The following is a 21,829-nucleotide window of genomic DNA, read 5'->3' as shown; positions in this document are numbered from 1 at the left end:
GGAAGCAGGGTGGCCGAGAGCCACCTAGAGCCTGGGGAATCCACCCGGCCCGGGGCCTGCGGGCCCTCTGAGGAGCAGCCCTGAGCTGTAAACCAGAGGCTCCAGGTTAGAACCTCCTCGGCCACGTCCTCTCTCTGGAAGCCTCAGGCCACAGAGAGAGACGCAGGGCCCTTCCCTGAGTCGGGACCTCTCGTGAATCTGTTCCCTCACCTGTGATTGGGAAAAATAATACCTACCTCCCAGGCTGGTTGTGAGGATGAAGCGGAGCGCGGACAGCCACGACTGGGGCTGATGCAGCTGTTTGGGGGGCTTTACACGGGTCAGTGCATTATCCTTACAACCAATCAACAAAGCAGGCAATAGTTTTAGCACCATTTTACAGACCCGAGGCACAGAGGTTTGGGCCGTGTGTCTGAGCTCATTCAACGTATAAGGAACAGGAGCGGGGATTCCAACCTGAGTGGTCTGGCTCCAGAGTCTGTGCTCCCAACCCCGGGGCCACCCTGGCCTTCCAGGGCTGACACTCGGTGCCCAAGGCAAGTTGGCCAGGATGATGACAAAATAGGCTCCATCCTGAGGCCCGTGTGGGCTTTGTGCATGGACTGTGAGGGCTGGAGAGGCCCTGAGAAGGAGGGCACGTCTCTGGGCTGGGGTGGTCAGGGATGGATCCTTGGGCAGAGGGAACATCCAGAAGCGGACAACGTGGTGGGTGATGACAGGAGGACAGGGAAGCCGCTCTGGCCAGAGAGCAGGGCATTGTGGGAGACGCTGACCACAAAGCTCAAGAGTTAGGGTAGAGTGGATGGTCTGGAGAATGATCAGGGGGGAAGCCAGGAGGACTTGGGTCTGTGTGGGCAGGGCCTCCCTGAGGGCTGCCTCCTGCTAGGTGGCTTGTGACTTCTGGGCTGAGGCTGTTGTCATCCCCCTGTTTATGTCCCTCCTCCCTCCTGGTTATGTTCCTGACTTTATCTGCACAAGTGACCTTCGGAGTTAGATGGGGCCTACTCAGCCCCTATGGGGCCTGAAGGATGATAGCAAGCCCCTGCCTGGCCCAGACCTTGGTCATGGTGTAAGGAATGAACCCCTATCCCAGGAACCACCTGGGTCTCCCTGCCCACCCTCCCCTTCCCCTGCCCCTTGTACTGAAGGGCCCCAGGGATTTGCCTGAAGGTCACTGAGATGTAGTGTTTGGGAGTCCTGAGACTCAGGCTAGGGTTGCTGCATACAGTTGTACAGGTTGCTCACTGCACAAAAGTTCTTTGTGCAAGAAAGTGAATCAGTGTGGAAATCTGTTCCATTTATCAAAGCAAGTGTCCATGGAGATTTATCTGCCCAGAAGAGAGCGCCTCTTATTTTCACAAAGGCTCCATGAGAGCCCTGCCTCAGCATTGCTTCCAGCCACTGTGTGACCTTAGGCAAGGTCATTTCCCTCCTTGGCTTTGGTCTCCTGTTTGAAAGATTGTCTAGCGGGGATCCCTGGGTGGCTCAGCGGTTTGGTGCCTGCCTTTGGCCCAGGGAGCGATCCTGGAGTCCTGGGATCGAGTCCTGCGTCGGGCTTCCGGCATGGAGCCTGCTTCTCCTTCGGTGTCTCTGCCTCTCTCTTTCTCTATGTCTATCATGAATAAATAAATAAATCTTCAAAAAAAAAAAAGAAAGAAAAGTTGTCTAGCTTAAAGCAGAGATTCAAATCTGATAGTGAATCCGAATCACCTGGGACCTTTAAAAAAATACTGATGCTCAGGCTCCATCACAGACCAATGATCAAATCTTGGGATTGGGGTGGCTGGGTGCTAGGCATCCATATTTGTTAAAGTCTCTAGGCGATTCTGATGTGCAGCCAAGATTGAGACACACTATGGGAGCTAGAAAGGCCTAGATATGCATCCCCGTTCTGCGACTCACTAGTTGCAACTTCAGTGAGGCTCAGTTTCCCCAACATCCCCCATGGGAACGATGATAGCTTCCTGGTAGACAGAATCCCGATTCAGTGAGATGATATTCAGACAGCGCCTGGCACTGTGGCCGGATGCAGGGAGCTCCTGATTCTTGGTACCAAGGACCATTATTTTGCTACCGACAAAACGAGATTGGCTTAAAATAAAGGGCCTTTCCAGGTCAAAAATTCAGACTCAGAGGCAGGCTTTCTCTGTTCTTTGTGTCAAGTCCTCGTACTTTGTTCTCAGCTTTGGCCGAATGCCTTTCATATTATTGAGGCAGGTGCAATTATTATTATTACCACTTGATGTTTTACCTATTTCGTTAAAATTTTTGAATTATTATTTTTTGAATCCGTACTACATTCACGTGGCTCAAAAAGCAAAACAAAACAAAACAAAAAGGTGCACGTTGAGAGGTCTTGGTCCCCTCCCACACTGCCCACCAGGCCACTGCCCCTCCTCACCACAGGCCACCACTTCTCTCGCTTCCTTAGCCTCTTGCACACTCATTTCCTGCCAACCCAGCAGTATAGGAGGCCGTGTCTTAGCACCCTTGCCCCACACACTGTTCTGCACTTTGCTTTGGTCTCTCATAGCAGGCCGCACACTCTTCCACAGCATTGAGAACAAGCTTTGAGGAAGGAAGGGTTATTGTCTCCCTTCACCAGCGAGGACACTGAGGCCCAGATTGCTGAGTGTTTGAGTTATCTCTACCTGGCTCCAGAGCCGTGTTTATCCCCTGCCCCAATGTGGCCTTCCAGGAAACCTGGCCCAGTGAGCTTTGGAGCCTGACCTAAATCTCTCTGGAGCTGGCCTGGCAACAGGTAGGGTGGGAGTGGGTTGTCAGGGCCCTCACTGTGTCGGACCCCAAAGAAACAGAGGGGAACAAAAGAATGTCTAAAGTCATCCAGATGGTGACCCAGCCGGGAAATGTCCCCTGGATGGGGACAGTTAGGACCTGGTGGCCATGTCCTCCTTTGGAGTGGAGCCTATCAGGAACTCTGTGCCAGAGTCAGGCTGTGCAGGAGAGGCAGGGAGGATCAGGAGGAGGAGCGGGAGGGAGGGGAGGGAAGCATGGCCAATGGGACAGGCCCAGGGGAAGGAGACTGAGGGGACCCCCTTCCTGGAGGTCAGGGAGGAGCATTTAGAATTCAAGGAGGAGGGAGCAGTGCCATCTTTGCCAGTGTTTTCTGCTCAGGCAACCTCAGGGCTGCCTCTGGATTGTCCACCTGCTTCTGTTCACTAACTCCTTGACTTTGGCCAAGCACTCACTTCCCTTCTCTGTGCCTCAGTTTCCTAAACTGCAAAACAAAGATTAGGTAGTTGGTCTTTAGCTATAAGACTCTGTGAGGCTCTCCTCACCTGGATCTGCCACCATCAGAATGGCATCAAGGACCCTGGGCCTTCCTGGGTTGGGGGCTAAGGGCGCCAGGCCTCTAACTGCTCCAAAATCTGGACTCCTCCCCTTGGTCCCATGTCTCTCTTCCGCCACCCCGTCCTCCTCTCCAGGTAGAAGTGGAGTCGGGACCATACCTGGGGGGTGCTGGGGGAAGCCCTGGCCCCAGTCTGACATCCTCCTCCTGGTGCTATGGGGTCCCGCACAGTGAGCAACCTCTTCATCCTTGAGGGGGCTCCTGCCGCCACCCTGGCACCCAGTACCCTTTGAGGGCTGCCAGGCAATGTTAATCTCTTAATACTGGTCACAATGAGATTTCAGGGACGAGAGGAGGCGGTCTCCATGGAAACGGTGGACCCGCCCAGGACCCATGCAAGGAATTAGCCACAGGGCTCAGCAAGGGGGTCCCGGAGACCCAACCCAAACAGGAGTAGGAAATACAGCAGCCTCGACTCCTGGGTCCTCCCCGGCCCTCCCGTCGTCTCAGAGGGCTCGAGACAAGCCATACCCTTCATCCCACCTCAGTGTTCTCCTATTAAGTTGGAGGAGCCATAGTCACAGTGATGGCCCTGTCACCTTTCTGAGGCTGTTTCTTCATCCTCCAATTAGGGTTCCAATCCTTAACCCAGGAGCTTTTCCAGAACAGTACAGGCTTCAGAGTCTGTCAAACATGAGCTTGAAGCTCAGCTTTTCTCACTCTGACTGTAAACTCAGACCAGGCATTTCATTTCTCTGAGTCTCAGTCCCCTCATCTGTGCAATGGGCACAATAATACCAACCAAGCATCGCCACTGTGCCTGATCGGTGGGTAGGGATGCTCAGTGAACGAGTGTCCCTCCTCAGCTCTTTCTGACAGCCTCCCCCCCCCCCCCCCCCCCAGCCACTGGCAGCTTTCAGAATCCCACAGCCTCCCCTTGGCTCTGGCCTTTGCACATGCCAGGCCTTCTGCCCAGAGCAGCTGTCACACCTTTCTTTTCTCCCCTTCCCCCCCTCCAAGTCCCATCTTCATCATCTTCCTCCTGCAGGCCTGCAGGCTCCTCCTCTGTGCCCACACAGCCCCCAACACCTTACACCATCGCAGCGTAACCAAATGGTGGCTCCTGCCTCCTCCATTGGACTGTGTCCCATTTACTGTGCGATTCCCAGGCCCCAGCTGGAACTTCACATAATGGGCGAGTCGGATGAGGGAAGAGAGGAAGGAACTCATCCACGCCATCATTTACCATGTATTCACCACCTCCCATTGCCCTGCTGGTGTGGAGCCACAGCTGTGAAGCCAACAGGCAAGAGCCAGCCCCCGCTCGGTTGCGGTTTTAGCAAATAAGAATACAGGGTGGCCAATGACACTGAAGATAAACAATGCATTTTTAGTATAAATATGTACCAAATAAGGCAGGAAGCATACTTACACTTAAAAAATAAGTTGTTGTTTATCTCAAATGCACAAATGCACATGTCACTGGGCACCGTGGAGTGTCTCTGGGCCTCCCTCCTCCCTCCGTCACAGAGCTCGGATGTTGGTGTGGAGGCGTGATAGCCAGATAGTAAGCAAGGAAATACATTTTTTAAAAGACTCGAATTTCAAATGGTGATGAAGTGCAGTAGCAAGACCATCAAACAGCAGGTCGCGCCAGGGCCTGGGGATGAGAGCTGGTGGCCCCGAGCCGCAGGGCACAGTCCTAAGCTCCAGCGAGACCCTCCTCTGCAAAAGTCCTTTAAGGATCCGAAAGGGCGCGGTGGAGAGAGGGGGGCTCCGGGGGCCCGAGGGCGCCGTGGACGGAAGGGGCGAGGCGGCGTCTCCTCCCATAGACCCCACAATTTTGCATTTTGGATCCGGCCCTTCACAAACCCTCGCAAACGCGCTACCCCAACCCTCGCTCAGCCACAGTCCTCTGCGGAGCTGGGAGCCAGACGAAGGGGCCAAAGGGGCCGTGCGGAGGAGCGCGGCCACCAGCGCTGGAGCTGGGAGTCCTAACACGGTCCCCCACCCCGCCCCGCCGTGGCCTGAGGGCACAGCGCAGGAGCAGCGCCGCCGCAGAACCGGAGGGCCTCCGGGAGGAAGCGGCCCCGACCCGCGGCAGCGCCTCGCTTTGCGCATCCCGAGCTCCACCTAGTGGCCAACGCTGGACTGGCGCTCGGCAACTTCTCCGCTCCCTCGCGGGCTCAGCCAATCAGAGGGGAAGTAGCGCTACAACCCCACCAATCACAGGCCGAGGAGGCCCGACGACCAATCACGACTCGCTGAGTTTGCTGCCGAGCCCGCTCGCGTCCCGCCCATCACACCCGCCCTGGGCGACCGCCCCGACCCGGGAGTCGGGCTTTAACACTCCTCACGTCTCACAGCAGCTAGGAAACGTGTATTCCCCACGCGCCGGCGCCTGTAAGCAGGCTCCCAAGCTTCGTGCCGGCCCCATTGGAAGTCTGCATTTACATTCGGGGGCGTTTATGTATTTTAATATTGAATGATAGTAAAAGCATTAAATTAAAAAAAATTAAAATTAAAAAAGCATTAAATACCCCACCCCCCACCCCAGTCTAAAAATTAAGGTAGTTGTCTGGGAGAGTGGGGGAAAGTATGCTCTTTGGAGTAGACACACCTGAATTGGAGTTTAGTCACTAGGGTTTGAAGGCCAGTTCGCTCACGCCCCTTTCCTCATCCTTTGAAAAAGAACAATAGCAATCCCACCTACAGTTGTGGTTCATCACCCCATCCCCATCTCCGATATTCAAACCCAAACCCTGGGAGTCACTGTCTTTGTGTTCTTCCTCCCATCCCTTCTGGATCATCAGGAAATCCAGTTCTTGCCACCTCCAAATGGATCTCAGATTTCCATCGTGTTGTCATCCCCACACAGCCAACCTGGTCCACGTCAATGTAATTTCTGCGGGTCTGCAAAAGTCTCTGCACTTCTATTCTCGCAGGTGCTGGCTCCCCTATCACCCACTCTTCACCCAAGGGCCAGGGATGATCCTCACAGGTCTGATCAGATCAGACCTTACTGAAACTTCTGTGGTTTCTCATGCACTCATAATAAAACTGGTACAATGCAAAACTCCTCTAGACTGTGAGGTCTTGATGACCTTGTGTCTCTATCCTTACATCTCCAACTCCATTTTATTCCACTCACTCCAATCCCAGTGGCTGCTGCCACACTGGCCTTTCATTTGTTCGTTTTTCCATCTCAGGATCTTAGCACATTCTTTTTTCTTTACCTGGAAAATAGTCCTTTGGACCCTATCCTTGAAATCCTCTCCTTTCCAATTCCCTTCTCTGCATAGCTTTTCAAAGTAGTGACAAAACCAAATCCTATCCCTGCGGAAGCCCACACTGCTGCATCTACCTTCAGGGAACAAAGAAAACCAGACCACACAGTTCAGCCCACACTGCTTATGAAACAACAGCACTCCCATCTAAAAGAAAGCTTGAGTTGCTGCCTCGGAGCAGTATTGGCTTAACAGAACAGTGTTGTCAGACTGTCTTCTCGTTGGTAGACCAGAGTCCCTTGTCTGAGAACAGATATGAAGGCCACTTGGGGAGGCTGGTCATAGTGGTCTGACTAATCAGGTGACTCAGTCTACCTTTCTAGACCCGCTCCTTTATTCATAGCCTATCTGTGGGCTGTTCTCAACAGTTCTACTTCTCTCATCTCAGGCACATGACCACTTTCGTGCTTCCTTTGAAGTTAGATGTGACCACATGGCTTGTTCTGGCCAATGAAACAAGAGCAGAAAGAGGTGTGTCACACTTGGGCAGGAGCTTGAAGAGCCAGCGCTGGGGTCATAGTGGAAGCAAGTGTGGATATGGAGTCACCAGGATGAGGAGTGCACCCTGTGGGCCTCTGATGGGCAGGTACTGTAGGTGATCAATATGCTCAGCAGTGTTAAGCCAATGAGACTGGGACTTTTTGTCACTGCAACCCAGCCTCACCTAACTTGACTGACTCTGATCTTTCCAAAGATCACTGATTTTCCTGTGATCATTATGATTGTTGTCATATCTGAAAACCACCTGTACTATTACTTAATATTTTTCTTACATCAACTCACTTGCTTTAATTCAAATTTATTTTCAGAGGAAATGATTATTTCCAAATGAAACACTAGCATCATAAGTAGAAAGCAATGGGGAAATAAGCAGAATGAAATAAACCATTATATTATATAATACTGTTGCCTTTCAAGACTTTTGGCCCTTGGTCTATTGTCTCTTTGTTTAAAAAAAAAAAAAAAAAGGAGGTCCCTAGGTGTGTGGCAACCTTTTGGACAACCCCCCCCCCAAAAAAAAAAAAAAGCTGGCTGAGACTGTCAGATGCTTGGAGGCAGCACAGTATAGAGGCTGAGAGCACAAAATCTGGAGCCTGGCTTTCTGGGCTTGAGTTCTGGTTCTGCCACAGACTGACTGTGTGACCTTAGGTGAGTTACTTAACTGTTCTGTGACTATTTTTTAATTGGCAAAATAGGGATGATAATGATATGTATGTCATTGGGATATTATGGGGATTATCCGTGCTAATATACAGAAAAGACTTAGAACTATGCCTGGCACACAGTGAGTTTTGCACAGGTGTGAGCTATCAAATAATGGCAGGATCAAGATCCACATGGATTTGAGAAATGTTTGAACTCCATGAAGAGGAATAAGAAATCCTCCACATTGGTTGAAAATAAATCATCTGGACAGTGTGGCTGGGGAGAGCTGCCTTAGTGACAGATGACATGACTAAGTTCTAGAGGTTTCACTCGGCAGCAGCTGCCCACACCTCTCACCTGGTTTCATGTGACATCAGGGAGGAGGTAGTGCTCAGGTCAAAGGAGCTAAGAAGTCCTCTGTGTCCTCCCCTTAAAGACCATACATGTGACACCAAAAGCAAAGACAACAAAAATAAACAGGTGGGACTATGTCAAACGAAAAAGCTTCTGTCCATAAAAGGAAGCCATCAACAAAATGAAAAGGCAACTTATGGAATGGAAGAAAATATTTGCAAATCATATATCTGATAAGGAATTAATATGCAAAATATATGAAGACCTCCTGTGTCATAGGATGAAGCAGGATGAGAAAACCATGTCTTTTGAAGAATAATTAAAGAAACAAAGGAGGGGCGCCTGGGTGACTCAGTGGTTGAGCATCTGCCTTGGGCTCAGGGCATGATCCCAGGTCCAGGGATCCAGTCCCCCATCGGGCTCCCCAAAGGGAGCCTGCTTCTCCCTCTGCCTCTGTCTCTGCTTCTGTCTCTGCGTCTCTCATGAATAAATAAAGAAAGAAAGAACCAAAGGAGTTCTGGGCTGGCTGCTGGGGATGAGGAATGGGGAAGAGTGACAGAGTGATCAAGGCCACTGCTTTTTTTTTTTTTTTTTTTTTTTTAGTGTTAAGGGCCACTGCTTTTGAAATATCAGTGCTGCCATTTACATAACTGACTTGTGAAAATCATATGCTCTTTAAGCCTTATTTGCTTCATCTGCAAAATGGGAATCAGTGATAGGACTTGTTAATCAATTGCTTTATGGAATAAATGTGATAAACCTTATAACCTGGCATATAGTTCCCTATCATATACTTCTGTTACTTAAGTCAAAATACTTTGCTTTGGGAAAGAATGCATATCTCTTCTTATAGCCCCAGAAAACAGGCCAGGACCAACAAATGAATGCTCCAGAGAGGAAGGTTTTTGCCACAAATTAAGATTTTTCTGCTAGATACAGTAGTTCTACCAGGGGAGAAGCTGCTTTATTAAGTTGTGAGCGTCTTGTCACTGGAAGCATCAAGCCCAAGCTAAGTGACCACCTGTCAGGAAGGATAATGAAATTTAACCAAAGGTTAAATCACAGTAGCATCTCCCAGGTACAGAAGTCTTAAATAAAATTTGAACAAAACCAAATCCGTGTTGGAAAAACTGGAGATCCACCTGCAAACAAATGAAACTGGACTCTCCACTTACACCATTTGCAAATACTAACACAAAATGGATCAAGACCTAAACATAAATTCTAAAACTCTTAGAAGAAAACATAGGAGAAAATATTCATGACACTGGATCTGGGAGTGATTTCTTTGGATACCACACCAAAAGCACAGGAAACAAAAGAAAAAATAGATTAATTGGACTGCATTGAAATTAACAACCTTTGTGCACCAAAGAACACTATAACAATGTAAGAAGGCAATAGCTGGAATGGGAGAAAGTCTTTGCAAACCATGTGTCTGATAAGGGGTTCATATCCAGAGTATGTAAATTCCTACAACTCAACAACAATAACAAAAACCAGATTTTAAAGTGGGCAAAAGATGTGAATAGACATTTCCTCAAGGATAAACAAATGACCAAGAAACACATGAAAAGATGCTCGTACCACTACTAATCATTAGTGAAATGTAAATCAATGCAAAACCACAATGAGATACCACTTCATACCCATTAGAATGGATAGTATTAAAAAAAAAACAGATAATAACAAGTGTTGGCAGAGATAGGGAGAAATATGGACCCTTTTGATCAGCTGGTAGGAATATAAAATAACTCAACTACCATGGAAAGCAATATAGCAATTCCTTAAAAAATTAAAAATAGAATTATCATATGATTCAGTAATTCCACTTCTCAGCATACACCCAAAAAAATTAAGAACATGGTCTGAAAGATGTTTTATACCCATTTCATAGCAATGTTATTCACAACAGCCAAAAGGTAGAAGCAACCCAAGTGTCAATTGACCGATAGCAAACAAATATGTGTTTGTGAAAAACAAACAAAATGTGATGTACACACAAACCAAAAATGTGATATATACATATAATGGAATCTTATTCCCTTCTTTTAAAAAGAAGGGAATTCTGATATGCTGTAACATGAAGGAACCTTCAGGACTTCATGCTAAATGAAGTAAGCCAATCACAAAATGACAAGTTCCATTTAAATGAGGAACCTAGAACAGCCAAATTTGTAGAGACAAAAAGTAAAATGGTGGTTACCAGAACTGGGGAGAAGAGAGGCATGGAAGGTTATTTTCTAATGGGTACAGACACTCAGTAGGGGACTATGAAAGAATTCAAGGGATGGTTGCATAACAGTATGAATATACTTAATGCCTCTGAATTGTACAATAAAGAATGGCTAAAGTGGCAAATTTTATGTTTTTTGTATTTTACCACAATTTTTAAAGTCTCAGCAATGTATAAAATATATATCTATTGCATCATGACCAAGTTAGGTTTATCCTAGGAATGCAAGAATGGTTTAACATTCTGGAGAATATTTATTTACGAATTAGCAGATTTAGGGAGAGAAAAATGTGACTTTCTCAGTAGGTGCACAAAAAGCAATTAAAAATACTCAACACCACTTGAAAAACAGACAAAATTTCTAGCTTACTTAAAAAAAAAAAAAATTTAAACCTCGTAAAAGCTACCTACCAAAAATCCAAAGCAGATATCATGCTTAAAGAGGTCAAAGAGTCCCTTTAAAGTGAAGAATAAACAAGGTTGTCCACTGGCAGAGGCTGTGAATTGTCCAATATCATCTAGTCTCCTGATCTTCCTTTGTAATAGAACTTCCATTTTCCTTTGATGCCCTCCATCTATTTCACATAGATGCCCTCCCAAAAGATTAACGTCAACTTAGGTGAAACCACACACATATGTTTTGGTAAATGAAATACAATCAGAAATGTAATGTGGCAGCTTCCAGGATCTTTTCTTAAAGGACAGCTGCACCAGGACTTTTACTCCCTTTTCTCCTTTGTCCCCTTGCTTGGTCTTTCTGTAACGAGGACTTGTGGCTGGAGCTGTGGCAGCCATCTTGGACCATGAGGGTGAAGACCTCACAGAGATGAAAGAGCAGAAGCTGAAGGGCCTAGATTCCTGAGGGCTGCTGTGGGGAAGAGCTGCCATCCTAACCTTAGATATTCTACATCTGGACTTCCACAGAACTGAGGAATAATCTATCTTGTTCAAGCTATTATTATTTTGTGCCTCAGCTACTCACTGACAAACTAAAACCCTATCTGATATGCACATTATTACTGCTTCTATATGATATTTTACTGGAGGCCCTAACAATGCAATAAAACAAATTAAAAACATGCAATAAGAGAATTTAGCATTTTCAATACATTAAAAGCATTTGGTTTGTGTACACTAACATCAAGAAATGAGAAGATTCTGTTTTAAAAATTACAGTAACGATTATAAATTATCTAAGAATGAATCTAACAAAAGACTTTGGATTATTGAAATGATCTAACTTTATTAAAAAACATAAAAGCAGACCTATATAATCAGTGTGTCATATTCATAGCAGAAGGATTTATTATGTAGAGATGTCAGTTCTTCCCAAATTAATCAATAAATTCAATGGAGTTTCAATTAAAAGCTCAATAGTACAAAGCCACTTAGCACAGTACTTGGCAAATTGCAAGTACTCAAAATATGGTAGTTGCTTTTACTAAAATCCAGTGAAGGAGACAAATATACCATTGGTCCCAAACCTTTTTTCTGTCCTATTCAGCATTATCCTAAAATTTATATAAGTGAATAATGAGAATAGACAAGATGGTTTTTAAAGAACTATACTATGAGAAAGACATGCCGTATAATATAGAAAGCTGTAGGTACACTGTCAAACATGGTAGCTACCTACCAGCCACATGTGACCACTGAGTATTGGAAATGTGGCTGGTTCAAATTAAGATGCATTGTATGTATAAAATACACATCATATTTTGAAAACTATGTATTAAAAAAGAACAAAAAATATTGTTTTTTATTGACTAGATGTTGAAATGATTACTGAAATTATATATATATGTAAAATCCAATCTATATATAATTCAATATATATATATATAACCCAATATTGGATTGTATTGGATTAAATGAAATATATTAATCAATAATTCCAACCATTTCTTTTGGGGGCTTTTTTAAAAATTAAACTTTTTATTTTAGTAAATTGTGGATTCACTCACTTGGGTTAAAAAAAATTTTCTTTATTGCTTAACTGTGGCTATTAGAGACAGGTAAGTGGAACAGTATACAGAGCCTAGAAACAGATCTACGCATATTTGGAAATGGAAGAGAAAAAGAAATGGCATTGCATGCCAATCAAGAAAGGATGTCTGGAAAGAAAGAAAAAGAAAGAAAGAAAGAAAGAAAGAAAGAAAGAAAGAAAGAAAGAAAGAAAGAAAGAAAGAAAGAAAGAAAGAAAGAAAGAAAGAAAGAAAGAAAGAAAGAAAGAGAAAGAAAGAAGGAAGGAAGGAAGGAAAGAAAGAAAGAAGAAAGAAAGAAAGAAAGAAAGAAAGAAAGAAAGAAAGAAAGAAAGAAAGAAAGAGAAAGAAAGAAAGAAAGAAAGAAAGAAAAAGAAAGTCCTATTTAATAAATGGTGTGGGACCAATTAGTTATCCATCTGAAGAAAAATATAATGGTGTCTCTATTTCATACCACACACAAAAATCAATTCCTATGAATAAGCATCTAAATGTGAAAAATAAAACTTTAGGGGGCAGCCCTGGTGGCTCAGCGGTTTAGTGCCGCCTTCAGCCCAGGGCCTGATCCTGGAGATGGAGTCCCACGTCGGGCTCCCTGCATGGAGCCTGCTGTGTCTCCCTCTGCCTGTGTCTCTGCCTCTCTCTCTCTTTGTGTCTCTCATGAATAAATAAATAAAATCCTTTTAAAAATTTTTAAAAAAGAAAAAGAAAACTTTAGAACTTGAAGAAAATATTTAGTATAATAACTTTATGGTCTCAGGGTACTGCAAGATTTTATGGACAAGATGCAATAAGCACAAACCATAAAGTAAAAGATTAGGAAATTTAACGACCTGATTTGTAATTTAACCAGAATGTAACTTCCGCATAACTCTAAACTTCTGTACAACAAAAGAGACTCTAAAGAAAGTGAAAAGACAAGCTGCAATCTTATCAAAGATATTTTCAGCTAATATAACTGAAACAGGATTTGGATCAAGAATAAACAGTGCCTGGGGCCCCTGGGTGGAGCGTGAGACTTTCCACCTCTGGGTTGTGAGTTTGAGCCCCATATTGGGTGAAGGGATTACTTAAAAAGAAAATCATAGATAGATAGATAGATAGATAGATAGATAGATAGATAGATGATAGATAGTTCCTTCAGATGATAAGAAAAGTTGAATAATGTAACAGAAAAATGGGCAAAGGATATGAACAAGTACACTCCCAATACAAACTCAAATGACAAAAAGAGCCTTTCTTTCTCTAAAGGGTAAATACAAATTCTCATATTACATTCATCATCTCTCAGAATCAAGTGCTAGTGAGAATGTGGAGCATCCAGAAACCCTAGACGCCGCGTTTTGTTTTATTAAGATTTTATTAATTTATTCATGAGAGGCAGAGACACAGGCAGAGGGAAAAGTAGGCTCCTGCAGGGATCCTGATGTGGGACTCGATCCCAGGGCCCTGGGGTCACAACCTGAGCCACAGGCAGATGCTCAACCACTGAGCCACCCAGGTGCCCCTAGACGCTGCGTTATTGAAGTGGTTAGTTGGTGGGCAAGATGGAGCAGTTTACGAATCTCTCATCAAAGTGAAAACACCCAAGGCCTGAGATCCAGAAATTCCATGCCTACGTGTCATCCTAGAGAAACCCGCAGCCACAGGTATAAGAATGTTCTTTGTAGCATTGGGTATAAGAATGTTCTTTGTAGCATTGTTCAAAGTAGCAAGAAATGGAAATAACTCCATTGTCAAAACCCAGAATCAATACTTGGGACGTTCAGACACAGCATTTTCAGTGAGTGACCCAGTGCTACTTGTGTATGCATGGGAAGATCCAAAAAGCTATTATAGGAAGGAACAAAAGGAAGGTGCTGAAGAATACGGACAACATACCATTAGAATACATTTTTTGGATTTACAGAATAATAGTATATATTTTTTACGCTAAACAGCACAAGTTGACAGTGGTCACCTCCAAGAAGGGTGACAGGAAAAATAAATAAATAAATAAATAAATAAATAAATAAATAAATAAATAAATAAAAAGAAGGGTGACAGGGTGATGGGATCAGGGAAAGGTACAAGGGAGCCTTCAACACTAAGAATAATATCTCACTTCTCATTAAAACAAAAAAAATGAATCCAATGAAAAAATGGTCATGCAGTAAGATTTCACAAAACTGAGTGATGGGCATGTCGGTTTCACAATGTCGTTCTCTATACTTTTCTGCATGTTTGCAATATTTCCAACTTAAAAGAAAGGAAGGATATTATGAAAAAAATAGCTTTCTATCTACTAGCAACAGACGATTTGAATGTAATTTTTTAAAATCATACGATTTAAAATACCTAAAAAGCTGGGACACCTGGGTGGCTCAGCAGTTGAGTGTCTGCCTTTGGCTCAGGTTGTGATCCCGGGGTCCTGGGATCGAGTCCCACACTGGGCTCCCTACTGGGAGCCTGCTTCTCCCTCTGCCTATGTCTCTGCCCCTCTCTCTCTGCATCTCTCATGAATAAATAAATAAAATCCTTTTAAAAACTACCTAAAAAGTTATTATTTTTTAAATCTAGGAGTGTATCTAAGCTATTGCATTTCTCTGCTTGTGGGCGGGGAGAGCTTTCATGGGTGTTAATGTTTTTTAAGGGGCTCTGTGATGAACCATTGTGGGCACTCTAGAGGCCTCTCTTGGAGTGCCCAAGGCACTGTCATGTGTTAAGGGCTCTGAGAAGTGCTCAGTAATGAAATCAGCGCAACTTCTTTCAACACTAAGAATAATATCTCACTTCTCATTAAAACAAAAAAATGAATCCAATGAAAAATCCAGCTTTTTCAAACAACTAACAATAGAATCTGTCTTGTCTGAGTGGCCTTGGGAAAGTCTGACCTGGTGACCTCCCTGGTCTCCATTCTAGTTCTGGCTCTGCCACTAACTTGCTGTAGACTCTGGCCAAATCACGTTTCCTCTTGGAGCTTTGGTTTAAGATATAACATGGGTATGTGTGAAGTTTAGACTCTAAGATTTCTTACCTATTTCCAGATCTAATACCTTGTATTGGAGCTCCGTGTTAGGATGACATTTCCTCTTAATTTTATTCCTCCTCTCTCTACTAACTTTTTGTTTGTTTGTTTGTTTCTTTTAAGCAGACTCATGGTAGGAAAATCATGAAAATGCACTGAAGCAAAATAAAAAATGATTAAAATGATCCCACCTTGCCCCTGTGGACTTTTTCCCAAAAAGTGTGATGATAGCCTCGCATTTATGGAGCACTGATGTGCAAAAGCACTGTGCTAGGATAGGTCTGTCCTTATCCCCATTTTACAGAGGAGACTGAGGGTCATGGAGGTCACCTATCCAAAGCATACAGCTTGCATAGCTCTAAGCCAGGTCTTCCTGACTCTGTAACAGGTTCGAAAGCCATTACCAGACAAGACCTCTCCATTGGAAGGGGGTTCTTCATTCCTGCCAAGATTCCTTTTCCCTCTTACTCCCTGAGTCCTTCAGGATTCTCTCATCCCCCCAGGGGGGCTGTGGACATTATCTCTTCCAAAAACAAAGTCTGTGCCTTTGCCATAGAAGGACCTATGTCCCTCCCCCTCAACCCGATCCCCCTTATCTCTGGGAAAACTATGACTTGCCCTGGAGAAAGGGGAAAAAATAAGCCTCTCCCCACCCCAGCTCCACCCCCAAAATCACTGGATTTGGGGTAAATTGGGCAGGCTGGAGACAGAAGAATGGGTGTGTAATTAAGTTTCAAATTGACTATTGTTTTATGTGAATGTCTGATAAAGAAAACACAATGGCTGCCAGATGAGGGCTGGGAGGTGAGATTTCCCAAGTGGAGACTTCTACAAGACAGGACTGGAGTCCTGGAGCCTGGGTCCTCCAGACGGACAAGCAGGCAGCAAGGGGTGGGGACACCGGAGATAATTGTGGGGAGGAGAGAAGAGCCAGCCAGGGACACGAGCCCAAGAGGTTTGGCTAGGACCAGTCTCTTCACTGTGGGACATGGAGACAATGAGTTAGCAGTGGCCTGGGTCACTGCTGTGGCATCCAGGGGGCTAGAGCAACTGTTCAACAGGAGTACAATGGGAGCCACGTATGTAATTTGAAAAGTTTCAACAGCCACGGTAAAAAAATCTATGAAATAGAGGAGAGTGCTCTCACAAATAATGAGCTTTCCCTTGGTCTTCGCAATCAGGGGTCCCCAACTCAACTGCCCTCAATGGTATATGGAGCAGATGGCACATATGCCAATCTCACACTTCCCTGAAAGATGACCAGGGCAGCGGACAATGGTTTATGTTCATTAGCATAACTTTATTGTAGGGGTATTAAGGAATGGTGGGGACTGCAGCAAGTTAGAGAAAGCACACCCAGGCCAACTTCTTCCAGTCGATTCTTGCCTCATGGCTCTGGGGGACCAGTGTTACTAGAGCCTCCCGTTTTTTTTTGTTGTTGTTTTTTTTTTTTTTTTTGCTTTTTTTTGAAAGGAGCAGAAAGTTGGGATTTTTAAAGGTGAGGGGTCAATTCAAATCATATTCAAAAAACCCCAAACTGGGTGGGCTGGATTGCAACCTCTGATCTCCATGAAACCCTTGACCATGTTTTACAGAGAAGCAAACTAGGTTCGGAGTGGTTAAATATTTTCCCTACTCATATAGCAAAGACAAAGAACTGGCTCTTCTGGTCATTTCTGCTACTTCTCCTACTGACCAACATTGATTTTTTTTTTTTTTTCACTATCCTTACTGAGAAATGGACTAGGTGCCCGGTTCTATGCTGAACCAGGAAACCATGAGGGAGGTACCGTTTATGATACCAGATTTAGAGACGGGGAACCAAGGCTCAGAAAGGTGGAATTAGATTGCCTGAGATCACACTGTGGGGCTTTGAAGCTCGGATCTCTGATTAGAAGAGTCTAGATGTTCCCTCTGGCAATACTTCTTCCACTCCCCAGCACTGAGGAAACTCAGAGACCAAGGAGCCTGGTAGTTTTTACCCTGGAGCTACTCCAAAGGGCCTGGGGGCTACAGTGTGGGGGGCTTTTTGCACCTCCACACTTGGTTTAAACCGAGTGCCTCCATCGTATCTTTCCTATGAATTGACTTTGGGGTAAAATTCTGTTTGAAGAGAGACTACCGCCATTTTTTGTTTGTTTAAATTTGGAAACCACTGACCTGCCACAGTGCCTTGATTTACAGAGAAGGAAACTGAGACCCAGACCCAGAGACCCCACAAGCAAGTGCCTGTGGTCCGTCTGCAAGTCAGGACCCGAGCTGGGACTAGAAGTGGTCCTGGAGGCCTGGTCTGGAGGCCAGGCCCCGCCAGGAAAACTGCCCCCTGAGTATGCCAGGGCCTTCCTCCAGCCTCTCTGGGCTCTGCCCAGGGAAGGGCCCAACCGTTCTCTCTGTGTCTCACCACAGACTCCGCCCTTCCTTATGCCTGTTTGGATAACTTTTCAACCTGTTCCTTCACAAGCTCTGCCTGAGGTGTGGCTCCTCGGTTGCTTGTCCCAGGGAATCCTGGGGCCTTGGCAGTGTGGCGGCCCAGGCTTGGCCGGTCCCACAGCAGACAGTTGTCAAACAGTGGCTGTCTGGGCAGAGGGAGGCCTGTTTACCCAGGGCAGAGCCCAGGCAGGGGCTGCAGCTTCCACCCCATGCCACTGGCCCATCCAGCCCCTCAGCATACTAACTCAGCTGTCCCTGGCTGTATTTGCTCATTCCATGAATTTTTATGGAGCTCCTACTGTGTGCCAAGCACTCTTCTACATGCTGAGGATTTAGCAAGGCAACAGAGGCCAGATTTCCTGCTCTAATGGAACTTACATTGTAGTGGAGGAGATAGATTTGTAATTCCAGAACTGTAGAAGATAAGAGGATTGATAGTGATGGGTGGAGGTGGGGCAGTCTTAGATTTGGGCAGTCAAGGAAGGCTGGCCACTCCAAGTGGGAAACTTTTGAGCTCAGACCCAGATTATAAGGAGAAATCCATTATGAGAAGAACTGGGAAAAGGGTGTTCCAGGCAGAGGGAATGACAAGTATCAAGGCCCTGGGGCAGGAATATGTTCAGCATGATTTAAAGATAGTTAAAAAAGGGTCACTGTGGCTGAAATAGAGTAAGCAAAGGGGACAAAGACAGGAGAGACCAGCAGAGGGGCAGGACAGACAAGAATCGGAGTGCATGGAACCTCTTAGGTTAGGGAAAAAGACTTGGGTGACACAAAGGTACCAAAACGTGTTCAGCAGGGATTTTGAACACAATTGTAGTCTAAATTTCTCCTGTAACTTTAACTCTGCTTTTTCCCCTCTGGGGCTTTCTGTTATTCAGGTATACTCAAGGGTGTTTGAAATAGCATTTCATTATTCTCTTTTCCTTTTTAATTTAAATTTTCTTTTCAAAAGTTTAATCAAAGCTGCATAGGTGCAGGTGTACGGTTGGAAAAAAGCAACTACTTTTACAAAGCTGATAATCAGTAACAGTAGTTGTCCACCTTCTCTCTCCTGAATCTAATTCCCACTACCCAGAGGCAACCACTTGCAACTCCTTTAGCTAGTTTTCCTCTCTTTTTCTATATATCATGGTTATACTACTACTTCTTGATTTTTCAGTCTTAGATGTAACATGTTAACTCGCTAATAGGAGAGATCCTAGGTAACTATGTCCCAGTTTGGAGGTAAGTCAATATTCATTGTTTTCCTGTATATAACCACATTGCTGTCATTACTGTTATCCATGGCTAATGTCCTGTATATGAACCAAGAGTTTTCCCTGCATTCTCTCAGTTAATCTTCACAATAACACTATCAGGTATGTGTTGGTCAACATAACAATAATACTAACACTTTACATCCAACAACATTGGTTGTACCTGCAGAGGTATCCTGAGAGGTAAGCAGAACTGGTATTATTCATGGAGCTCAAAATGACAAAGAAAGTGCAACCTATCACCGTGGAGTGCAGTGGTTAAAATAAAACTCCTCTTCCAGCCACAAGAGAAAGAGCTGACATCCCTGAGTGAAGGAGATAAACTCTTCTATCTTACATTTTGGGTTTGTTTATTACACCAGCTAGCATTGCCCTTCCTAATACAATGCCTGGGTTTGAATCCCAGCTCTGACTCTTTGTAGTCCGTGTGGTTTGGGGTAAGTCATATCTCTGGGCTTTGGTTAGCCCTTCTGAGAAATGGGTATGATAGCAGGACCTAACTCAATTGGCAGTTGTGAGAATTAAAGGAAGTAATTGTTATAAATTATTTAGTTCAGAGATGCCTGGGTGGCTCTGGTTGAGCATCTGTCTTCAGCTCAGAGCATGATCCCAGGATCCTGGGATCGAGTCCCACATCAGGTTCCAGCAGGGAGCTTGCTTCTCCCTCTGCCTATGTCTCTGCCTCTCTCTGTGTGTCTCTAATGAATAAATCAATAAAAACTTTAAAAAAAATTGTTTAGAACAATGCCTGGCCCATTGTAAGTACTATTGAAGTGATAAATCAGAACTAGAAGATGAATGAACATGGACCCAGATATGGGCCATGTATGGCCCAGAGACATGTATGAATCTTTAAAAGTATATTTTATATTAGTGCTTTAATATGCTGGTTATAAAATTTTCTAACACACAGTAATATAAAGTAAGTAAGATTTTAAAATGTTTGTCCATGTCCTCCTAAAATCAGCCCTACCCTGTGGGTACACCTAAGGAGAAGGACGCTATTTTTAGGTCTATAAAGAACCTTTGGGAACATTCTGTCCATGGCTTTGAAACCATTTTGACCATGACCCTATAAAATAGAGACTCTGAAGCCTGCCTGCCTGGTTTGGAACTTCAACATTTCCTCTTAATGCCTGTGTCACTTCCACTGAGTGAGTCAACCTCTCTGTGTCTCCATTCCCTCATTTATAAAACAGGGACATCAGTAATATCATCTACATCAGGGGGTCATTGTGAAGATAAGGAGTTAGTGTGTGTAAAGCTCCATAAGTACTTTATAGAATTTTGCTATGATCACAACCCCACACACACATCCATAAACATGTATAAATGAAACCAAAGTTTCACATAGGCAGAATTTATTCTCGCTGCAGTAGACAGACAAGGTAGGATGTTGTCTATTCGACTACTTCATTTTTCAAAATGTGATCATTGTGAAATTTGACTTATCCATTGTGATTTATAATTCATATTCTGGTCTGTGTGAATGTTCTACTTCAGTGAAACTCTTTTTTAACATGGTATGTTTTTCTTAAAGACTTTATTTATTTATTTTGAGAGAGAGCACACATGGGGGGAGGGCAGAGGGGGAGGGAGAAAGAGACTCTCAAGCAGACTCCCTGCTGAGTGTGGAGCCCTGATACAGAGGACATGGGGCTTGATCTCACGACCCTGAGATCACGACCTCAGTGGAAATCAAGAGTCAGATGCTCAAACAGCTGAGCCACCCAGGGGCCCCAGATAGTACATTTTTATTCAAAGAAAAGGCAAGAAATGGAAAAAAAAAAAAAAAACCCAGCTGATTAAGGATGCCTGGGTGGCTCCGTGGTTGAGTGTCTGCTTTCAGCTCAGGGCATAATCCCGGGATCCTGGGATGGAGTCCTGCATCAGGCTCCCTGTAGGGAGCCTGCTTCTCCCTCTGCCTATGTCTCTGCCTCTCTCTCTCTCTGTCTCTCATGAATAAATAAATAAAATCTTTAAAAAAAAAAAAACACAGCTGATTATATGAACAGCAAATGTGCTAAAATTATTTTGTCTAGCATAGTAAGGGAACATTAATAGACTCAGGGTCCCGGGTAGCTGGGACATGCTGATCTATAATTTCTAATAAAGACTGTTTAATTAAATTAATTATATTTTAAGCAGGAATAATATATCTGCTTAAAATTTTAAAAAATAGTGCTTCAAAGGCTTTTTAAAAATCATATATTAAAGCAAGAGTCATCAAACTAAAACCTCTTGGCCAAATCTGGTCCACTGCCTATTTTTGTAAATAAGGTTTTATTGGAACACAGCCACATTCATTCATTTACACGTTGCCTATGGCTACTTTCATGCAGTCAAGTCATCCAACACCAGAGCTGAGTGGTTGCCACAGTTCTATCTGGCCTGAGAAGCCCCAAATATTTACCATCTGGCCCATTACAGAAAAACTTAGCCGGCTCCTGTATTTAAGTTACAATTCAAAGCCCCTAAGCTTAAATTAAATCTTTTTCTATGTATAGCTTGTTCTATTCTATCCATAAGTCTAACAAATTTTAACAATTATATTTTCCACAACATTTTACTTTGAAAAATTTCAAACCTACTAAAGATTGAAAGAATAGCACAGTGAGCTGACGTATCCCTCACCAAGATTCACCAATCAGTAAGTAGCAATCTCTCACATTTGCTTTATCACCATCTATGTTTCTGTCTGTGCACATTTTTATTGAAATATTTGATGTTAAAAACTGCATATTCAAAAAATAAAAAATAAAAACAAAAAACTCATATATTCACATTTGCTGTATATATTTGACTGTGTGTGTGTGTG

At 44.3% G+C, this 21,829-nt stretch overlaps 1 protein-coding gene across 3 annotated transcripts in view; it reads right to left on the bottom strand.

The window, feature by feature from the left end:
• The window catches only part of HNF4A (hepatocyte nuclear factor 4 alpha), a 60,702-nt gene that overhangs the window by 31,169 nt on the left and 7,704 nt on the right, over nucleotides 1-21,829 (bottom strand). The window contains exon 1 of one of the 3 annotated variants that reach the window (XM_072801125.1): nucleotides 4,743-5,333. The exons of 1 other annotated variant lie outside the window; for it this stretch is intronic. In XM_072801125.1, coding sequence (XP_072657226.1) covers nucleotides 4,743-4,788 — 46 coding nt within the window. In that variant the 5' untranslated portion in view covers nucleotides 4,789-5,333. Of the gene's footprint in view, nucleotides 1-3,470; nucleotides 3,607-4,742; nucleotides 5,334-21,829 lie in introns of those variants that run through there. One more of the 3 variants, XM_072801126.1, reaches the window with a different exon arrangement.

Source organism: Canis lupus, chromosome 26 (assembly GCF_048164855.1).
Source record: "Canis lupus baileyi chromosome 26, mCanLup2.hap1, whole genome shotgun sequence".
NCBI classification, from domain to species: Eukaryota; Metazoa; Chordata; class Mammalia; order Carnivora; family Canidae; genus Canis; species Canis lupus.
Note: the sequence above shows the minus strand (reverse complement) of the source record. Positions and strands in the feature narration are given on the sequence as shown.